The 9,497-nt window shown below is 40.4% G+C and overlaps 1 protein-coding gene across 2 annotated transcripts in view; it reads right to left on the bottom strand.

Annotated features, from left to right (window-relative positions):
* The window catches only part of HERPUD2 (HERPUD family member 2), a 20,046-nt gene extending 10,555 nt beyond the window's left edge, over positions 1 to 9,491 (bottom strand). Inside the window, exons 1-2 of one of the 2 annotated variants that reach the window (XM_010713036.2) lie at positions 9,332 to 9,491; positions 2,809 to 2,886 (exon numbers count right to left, since the gene is read on the bottom strand). In XM_010713036.2, coding sequence (XP_010711338.1) covers positions 2,809 to 2,886; positions 9,332 to 9,478 — 225 coding nt within the window. In that variant the 5' untranslated portion in view covers positions 9,479 to 9,491. The remainder of the gene's footprint in view (positions 1 to 2,808; positions 2,887 to 9,331) is intronic. The other variant, XM_010713037.2, reaches the window with a different exon arrangement.
* Positions 9,492 to 9,497: the final 6 nt, after the last annotated feature.

Raw genomic sequence — 9,497 nt, 5'->3', positions numbered from 1 at the left:
AAAAAAAATCACACTCTTTACAGTGCTCAGTTTCCCAAATGCTAAGCATGTCTTCATTTGTGTTAAGATTCAATGAAGAGAATTATTCAGTAACAGGAAAAACAAAGAATGGAGCTAGAATTCCACGAGCAGGACAAGATAAGAAAAATATACTAACCATTGCAGTTTAAGCTTAACTCAAGCCTACCCTGCAGATACCACCCAGCTAAGATACTCCACATCTGAAAATGCTATGCAAAGCACCAAACCAGATTTGAGTATTCCTAAATACTTGTAAGTGAGGAAGTGAACCAACAGGAGCACTCATAGCCACGTCAGCAGTGAGAGTAATCAGCTTACACCAGTTCTTTGTGAATATGCTCCCCTACAAAACACAGATGTCATAGCAAACTTCAATATGAATCTGTTCTACTATACCAAATGAAAACATTTGGCCACAGCAACAAAAATAGCTATGCATACTTAAGTTGCACACCACAGCTTCACTGTAATCAAATTTTATATGCAAATATACTAGAAAAAAAAGCTATCCCCTACTGAAATCAGTGCAGTGCAGTCAGACTACAGCATATAATGCAATGACACTCAGAAATACTGTTTCTTTTAAAGTATTAAAAAAATGTAAAAAGCATTTACTCATTTTTCAGCTTTGACCTTTAGGAATAAAAAAACCTGCATAACTGCTTTTTATGTACCACTGTGCATTCTGGCTAGCATAGCCTCTCTCCATGCACGCTCTCTGCAACTCCTCTGCATAAATCAGTTTCTAGTCACAAGCACAGCCTCACTGTTACACTCTCACTTCCCACTTGTTGGTGACAGCAAGCAATAACGAGACAGCACTGAACACAAGCCATCAGCATTCTACCAAGTCAAGGGCCTTAACCTAACTACTGTTTACCTTCTTTCTACAAAAGAACTGAAGTGACTCAGAGAGGTAAAGGAAGGCAGAAAGTGTTTATTAAAACATGTTATTCACATATAGCACGCTGAAAATCGCTATGCTTGAAGCCATCCAGCCTCCAGGTATTGCTTATCAGCAAAAGGACATCGTTCAGTATCAAAAAAGCAAGGATCACAGAGCTAATCTGGAAGACTTAGTAAATCCTCTCAGAATAGCAGGAACTTATAGTTAAATGAATAGGAAGAATACAGACTGAAACTGAAATCAAGAGTAATCATATCTTTCTTTCAGAAGCTCAAGCATAAAGCACACAGCTTTCCCCCCCAGCCCTCCCTTTAAAGCCTTTGTACTTACAGCTGATGGATATTTTTCTAAATTCAGTAAGTATCCATAACTGAACCTAAGGGCTATACCAATTAAAACGCTCTTAAAAATATCCCTCAAATACTGAAGGAAGACAGTTTCTCTATCAGATTAACAAGGCTTGACACAGTTTGCATCTACTGTGAGAGTTTGCTGCAGGCAGATCAAGTGAATTTAAGGGGCTTAGACTTGATTTTGCCCATCACAATCTTTGCTTTGAGCAAAATTAGATAAATATTTTTACAAACCTTTGAAGATTCCAGTTGGCTATAATTCAGTTCAGTTCTGTAGTAAACTTACACACAGTAAATATAAGCACATTTTTAGTAAGCAGGTAAATCCAACTTTGTAAGATTTCCTACAGAATCAAGATGGTGAAGGAACAGCAGCAGCTACTTAAGCAGTGCTCAGGATTCAACTTGATCACTTTCTCCATATTTGACATGCAAGTTCAGTTACTCACGTCTACTAAAAAATTATTCTCCTTTGGAAAAGACTCTGCACAAAATGGTAAAGTGTAATTCAACTCTGCAGTTTTTACACTGAGTTTAACATCAATACTTTACTAAAAAGTATCACTACCAACACACGTGAACTGTATTACTGACCTTACATATTTAATGCTTGCAAGATGCAACAACTGTTAGTGACTTAAAACATTTCCTAAATACTGCTATTGATGCACCCAGGTCTGCTTGCTGGAAGTTTTAAGGCATAGTTAACAGTGCACTAGACTAACTGTTAGAATCAACATCAAAACACAAAAAGCTCTTGATACTCTGCCCTCTTTAGGGTATTTCTTTTTCTATACATTAGGAACTTTACTAACATAATGAAGTCTCTATTAGTCAACAGTATCCACTTCAGCTATGCAAATCCAAACTGAGAAGCAAGCATGTGTATTTCAAGATGTCATTGATCAGATGTCACGAGTATTCAGGATTCGGATTTAATCTACACGTTGCCTAGGGAACACAAAGTCAGATAAGCCAGCAAAATAAAGAAATTTCTTGGTTCTTGCATTTTGTTTTAAACACCAGGAATAGCTATACCTGAAGAATAAAGCCAGGACTACAGATAGCTTTCCCATCAATGAATTTAGAAGTCTTTACTTGCACGTAAAACATTACCCTTAGCTTGCTCACAAGTCCCTTTTGGTTTTTGTGTTTTAAGCATAAGTTGTTGGATTTAAGTAAGTACAGGAAATGAAATTAAGTCCAAAACTTTGAGTTCTGTTAAATAATCCTGCTTGAGTCAAAGCAGGAAATGTCCAAGAAGTCATTCCCCATTACACAACACTTGTTTGGGACTTAGGCAGGCTAACTCTCATCAATCAGAAACATCCCCCATTCCACAAGCGTTACAATCATACAAACAAGGGATACTTGAAAACACATTTTCCAAAATTATATCAACATTATTCAGTTGGTCACATGTTGTACCTTATTATTAAAATTTGAAGTTAAACAATGCAAACTACATTCCTATTTCCTAAAATGTGTTTTTGCTCAGCAATCATACGGTGTTGATATAAAGCTTACTTTTCTGAGAACATCTTTCAGCTGCAGGTGATCAGGAAGCAGTCTGCCAGAATACACCAGTCTCTGATCCTTTGTGGACTAGGAGATGGGACAAAGAAAGGAATTTAGCTTTTTCCAGCTGTACAGACATACAGCTGGTGATAACATTTGCAGATGAGAAAAAAACCCTTAGCATTCCAACCACCAAAGGACAGTCTTTAAAACATTTCAGAGGTCTTCCAAGTCCAGCTGGCTATTTGCTTCTGAAAAGAAGTTCTGCTGTTACGCACTCACCAAGAGTGCCCTAACATGTAACAACACTTAACTGGTAAATGCTGCTCAAGACAACCATTGAGTACATTTCAAAATTCCCTTCATTTCAAGAAGATTCACTCTTTATCCTGCTTCCATTCCCACACACTTGCTGGGAAAGCAGACAGAGAAGTAGCTGGAGCAAGGGGAAAAAAAATAAAAATCAGTAGAATAATGGAATGGTCATTAAAATATACAGGAGATGGACAGGTTTCAATTTTTTTTCTGTAAGGAATGTCTGTTATTAGTCTGTGCATTACCAACTCCATCTCCCACCACCCGTCAGCCCTCCAAAGAAAACATAAAACAGAAAGAAGAAACACAGAGGAAGGCAGCAAAGAACATTTAGAAGCAAAAGGACTTTCCTTTTTACAAGGAGCCTTCAAACTTGAATAAGTTTCTTTGCCTGTTCTAAGTACTTCCACACTTTAGAACTGTTTAATAATAAAGATCTATTTAAAAATACATTGTGCTCGAATTATAAGGCAGAAACATTTAAATACTCTCAGCTGAGATCAGGATGATTGTATTGTGGTGCCCTGTTGATACAGTTGTTCAGTAAAGCATATAACTTAAGCTGCTGTAACTTTGTGAATGAACAGTTCCTTTCCTGAGAAAAGCTTCTAAATGTTCACCCGTATAGAAACAAGAGTTTTGTTTTTTAAAAGAGAACCCAACTGTTACCAACTTCAGTTCAGCTACCTGCTTGTACTGTAAGTTAATCCTAAGCTTTTATCACTGGAAAGAACGCTAACCTAACCAAATGCTAGATGAAGAAATCTCGCCTAAGAGCAGTGGAACTGACAGGCATTATCAGCATGAAATATTTGAAGAATCTTCCCACCACCCCAGCAGCCAGCCTTACACCACTTGTCTCTCTCCTCCTGCCCTCCCCCAGCCTCCCCAGCTGCTTTCTCTGCAGGCACAGTAACACTACGGCCCAAACAGCTGAAAAGCACACAAACAAGGTAAACCTCTCACAGAAGCCCTGGCAATCTCTTTCCTTTCTCTTTTTGTGACACCCAGAGACCAGGAGAAAACAGAAGAGTTACGGAACTTCACTCTTCCCCCAAATATTCCAGTCATGAGATTTAGGAATACTTTAAGCCAAGAATTTTAAGTATGCATTACATCTGAGTAGTTCCTGCTTTAAAAACTAAATTAGTCATCCCAAGTCATACTAGTTGTACATGATTGAGTTCATGGGTTTAAATCATGAGTGGCTAACCTTCCATACGTAGCTCAGAACTGTTTCTGTCACTTATGCTGAAGAAGCATTTTCTATGTTCTTTTTCATCCTACATTTCTAATTAGGGACACAGAGAACCACTTTTCTAAGCCTGACAACACAGAGCTATTAAGTTCCAGCTCCACTGGCTGAAAAGTGCCACGAACTGAAAGTTATCACTGCACTATTTCTACTGACTTATTCTTTTAAAACAGCAACAAGAAGCCAGTCTCTCAAATCCATCTAAATTCTTTTGCACCACACCGTTTCACTGACTGCTTGTTTCAGTCAGGAACAGGTTCCAAGCAGGCCAAAAGTTGACTTGCATTTTATATCTGGGGAAGGCCTTCTCAGAACATCTACATTTTGCAGCACAGCATTAAGACTGCAGAAAGCTGTGACTTTGAGTAAGAAACCTGTCGCTTCCAAATCACGAGCAGAAGCAGGAAGAAGTCTCAGACACCACTGCTAGGTCCTGAGACAGGCTCAGTTCAAACCAAGCAAAAACAAACAAGCAGCAGCCCTAAGCCAAGAATTTTGTACCACCATCTAACAGCAGCTCAGGAGCACAGCATGTGGCCCGTAACACCATATCCTCCATGCTCCAATCCAGATCCCTTCCTTCAGTATCATAGATACAGGCTTCCCCATATAACAAAGTACCTTCACAAGCACGATACAAGTGCTTTAATAAATAAATCCTTTATAGATAAGAAACAGATGGATTAAAATGACCCCTCCGATCTGACTACTATAGTAGTAATGCATTTCAGCTCCCCAAATGAAAAAAAAAAAAAAAAAGCTAAAAAAAATAAATGCTTATAGCTTAATTTAACAAAAATTGAATGCTGTTGAACATATTAGGCCAGGAACATTAATGCAGGAAGAAGTTCTGAACTCCATGCTCCTCCCTTACATAGCTTAGATATCTAACCGTGCACTACAGGAATCATCCCTTGTAATTCTCAGGTTTCAGGGTTAAACCCATCCTAGAATCCTGAAACCTGAGAGTTTTTTGTTTGTTTTTAAATACCTGGAGATGGAAGAAATCGTTGCGTTTTCATCTTTATTAATTCATATACATGCCAAAGCAAACTGACCAGGCATTCAACTCATCCTCTGCCAGAGAGGATTCATCAGCCCAGCTCCTGCCTGAAAGAACAACACACTTGCTGCTGGACCAAACATTGAACTGCAATGGAAAAGGACTTCAAAATACTAACTGCTACCCTAGTCTGAGAAGCAAATTCAAAACACGAGATAAAACAATTCAAGGACTTAAAAGCTAAAACTCAATCTTAGGATGGAAAAGACAGTTTTCTGATCACAATCCAAAAGCTATGAATTTTAAATTAGCAATTTATCAGCTTTTCTTCTTACGTTTTTCAAGCAAGACTCCTACAGTGCTTGATTCAAGTTAAATATGCCAAGAAAGTTTCCAAAACCATTAAAGTGAAGATAATGAAGTAAGGTCGTTCAGGAACACGCAGTCTCTGACCTTTCCCCAGCTACAGTTACAAGACATCTGGTTTTCAGGTCATTCAACCTCTCTGCCACTCTTCCATAGGAAATAAAAACCCAAAGAACCACATATGGTTAGAACTGTGGGAAAAATACATGCTAGGTGACAGGTACTACAGGAAATGAGAAACAGGAGTTTCAAATTAATGTTTATGGGCAAAACTGATAACAGTGATTAGGACTCAAAATGCAAGATCCAACAGGTTTGAGATGCACAGATGACTTTCCAAGTACCCCTTTCTTCAATAAACATTTATTTTAGGGAAGTTATAACCTCCTATGAGGAAAGGTTGAGGAAACTGGGATTGTTTAGCTTGGAGAAGAGAAGGCTCTGGGGAGACCTCATTGTGGCCTTCCAGTACTTGAAGGGAGCATATAAACAGGAGGGGGAACGGCTGTTTGTGAGGGTGGATACTGACAGGATAAGGGGGAATGGTTTTAAACTGAGACGGGAGGTTTAGGTTAGATATAAGGAGGAAGTTTTCCACAGAGGGTGGTGATGCACTGGAACAGGTTGCCCAAGGAGGTTGTGGATCCCCATCCCTGGAGGCAGCATTCAAGGCCAGGCTGGATGTGGCTATGGGCAGCCTGGGCTGATGGTTGGCGACCTGAAGGGAGGCTGCAGTGAGCTGGGGGTCGGCCTCTTCTCTCATATAACTGGTGATAGGTCTAGAGGGAATGTCTTCAAGCTGTGCCAGGGGAGATTCAGGCTGGATGTTAGGAAATAGTATATCTCTGAAAGAGTGGTCAGGCACTGGAATGGGCTGCCCAGGGAGGTGGTGGAGTCACCGACCCTGGAGGTGTTCAAGGAACGGCTGGATTTTGTGTTGAGGGACATGGTTTAGTGAGAGCTATTGGTGACAGGTGGATGGTTGGACTGGGTGATCTTGAAGGTTTTTTCTAACCTTGATGATTCTGTGATTCTGTAAAGTACAAATTCCATCTTTAACAACAATTAACTCTATTTATATCTGCCTGTACTTGGAATTTATACATACTCATGTAAGTAACCCACACGAATGTATCTAGTAGCCACAAACAACACTGCCTCATAGCCCAGCCTCTCACTTGCCTACTTCAACAATCATTCATTTTCTGAAGATATGCCCTCAAAAACAGTTACTCTAAGTGCTGTTACCAAATTCACCATTAGTTTACCAATTAGAAAAGAAACTAAATTTAGATACACATAGGAGAACAAGGTACAAGTCACACATGGAAACTTGCAGGATTGTACTGCAGCGAGAGCAGCTGATTTATTTTGCATCCTTTGCTTTTAGAACATTGCAATACTTGCATGCAGCAGCTGCCTTCTGCTGTACCCTCGCACTTTTAAAATAGCGTGGAGAAGTTATTTCCAGGACATACCACATCCATGGAATGTAGGCATTTTACTGACAAGTTTTTGACGCTGCTCTGTTCAAAGAATAAAATAAAAAAAAAATAGAGCATCTTAAATGCACAAGCGTGTAAATAAATGTTGAAGTTATAAAAATATCAAAACCAGACAAAAGATAAGCTTTCCAATTTGACCACACAGAGAAGAGCCTTTTCTTACATTCCCATGTTATTAATTTGAAAGGCTCTGTGAAGTAACAATATTGTGTTTAATTACAAACAAGTTAGTAAGTACCTTAAAGCCAAATTAAATTGAAATATTGAGATAATTTTCACTAAAGAAACTGCCATTATCTAACCCAGAACAGTTCTGGGGATTCTAAACTGCTCATTTTAATACTGAGCAATAAACTCTGAACTGCATTTTAGTAAGGTAAGACGCACTGAGGAATCAATTTTTAACAGGAGACAGACACTTCAGACAACTGAAATGTAGCATCATAATACTGGTTAATGCAACTCAACATAAAAACCTCTTGTTCATTAGGGATTCCTCCTAGAAGATCATTTCAGCAAGCCTGTAGAGTGAATCAGAAAATGAGTGTTTGAATACAAATGCCCCACAAGAGGACATTCTAGCAAGGAAGAGGCAGCAATCAACTGAAGCAGTGCCTTTGTCTTTTTTGCAGTAGGTAGCCTCTCAGAAGGGAGCTGATAAAAACAATAACTAAGTCCACAAGTTCTCAAATACAGCACATCAGTGATGCAACTTCTGACTGCTTTTCTCCTGTTTTCTCCTTCAGAAGAAACCCCTTTTGGACACAACGCTACTATTTTAGGCATGTTTTCCTCTCCCCACTCCCACAAAAATAATTATTTTATTGACTTAGGTGAACACTGATCATTTACAATACAAAGGCAACCTCTGTCAGGCATTTTACACAGCAAAGTCCCGGCCCTACATGTCATTGTAATGCAGAGACAAAGTCAGTCACTGTCTTTGTCCAGTTTTCTGGAACAGGTTTTCAAAAGAATCAAATACACTGTTCTACACGACTGCCATTCTAAGCAGGTGTTATCTTTCCATTACCAGGATGCTTTTTTGTAACCTCTTTCATTAGCCAAATTCAGAACTTAACTTGAGAAAGAACTGTATTTCCCATATTGAACAGAAATCTGTATATTTTCACATTAACGGCTGCAAAATACAGCCAATGCTGTCACACAAGTCTGCAAGGAGAGAGTGAAGGAACTGGGGCTGTTTAGTCTGGGAAAGAGGAGGCTGAGGGGAGACCTTATTGCTCTCTTCAAATATCTGAAAGGTGATTGCAGCAGAGCGAGGTTGGTCTCTTCTCACTGGTGACAGGATGAGGGGAAAAGGCTTCAAGTTGTGCCAGTGGAGGTTTAGGATACATATCAGGAAAGACTTCTTTACAGAAAGGGTTGTTAAGCACTGGAATAGGCTCCCCAGGGAGGTGGTTGAGTCACCATACCTGGATGTGTTTAAAAACCATTTGGATGTAGTGCTTGGGGACATGATTTAGCAGAGGGTTGTTAAGAGTTAGGGTAGGATGGTTAGGCTGCGGTTAGACTTGATGATCTTTAAGGTCTTTTCCAACCTGAGCAATTCTATGATTCAATGAAAAAAGCTGATGGCAGTTTCCAGCCCCACCTCGAAAAATGGCACCCCCAAAAGAAAAGAGGAAAGAATTCTCAAGAGGCTGTTCAATCCCACATTTCAGATGACACTACAAATACTCACCTACCTGTCCCACCCCTGAGTATCCTGGCTATGCCAGAAGTACTGCGATCATTGCAGACAGAACACTCACATTTACAGAGATTAGCCCTAGATTTGATTAATAGATACAAACGCTGCTCTAGGGAAGTTGAGTGGAGCAAGACTAGCGGCCTTCAGCAGCACAGTGAACTGCCAAATCCTTAAAGCACCCACAAGAGCAGCTGTTTATGCTCGGAATCCCCTGTTAGCAGGGAGCCAATCCAGCTGTGGAAGCGGGACTCTTCCTTGTTTATTTCACCCAGCGCAGGCCCTGAGCTGTGCACGGCCACCTCCCCAGCTCAGAAGCCACAGAGCCCAACCACCTCGACAGCGAGACGAACGAGACGGGCCACCCGACAGCTCACCGGTTTGCTGGGGTAAACGTCGGAGAGGTGCGACTTCAGCCTGCCCACGGTCCAGTCCAGAAAGCAGCTGACGGTCTGGTCGGTGTACTTCTGGTTGGGCGCCTTGATGATGAGGGTCACCGGATGGCCCACCACGCCCTGCTCCATGCCGCCGGGCCTGCCCCTC

The sequence above is a fragment of the Meleagris gallopavo genome, chromosome 6 (genome assembly GCF_000146605.3).
Source record: "Meleagris gallopavo isolate NT-WF06-2002-E0010 breed Aviagen turkey brand Nicholas breeding stock chromosome 6, Turkey_5.1, whole genome shotgun sequence".
Classification (NCBI taxonomy): Eukaryota; Metazoa; Chordata; class Aves; order Galliformes; family Phasianidae; genus Meleagris; species Meleagris gallopavo.
This window is presented reverse-complemented; position numbering and strand designations above follow the sequence as displayed.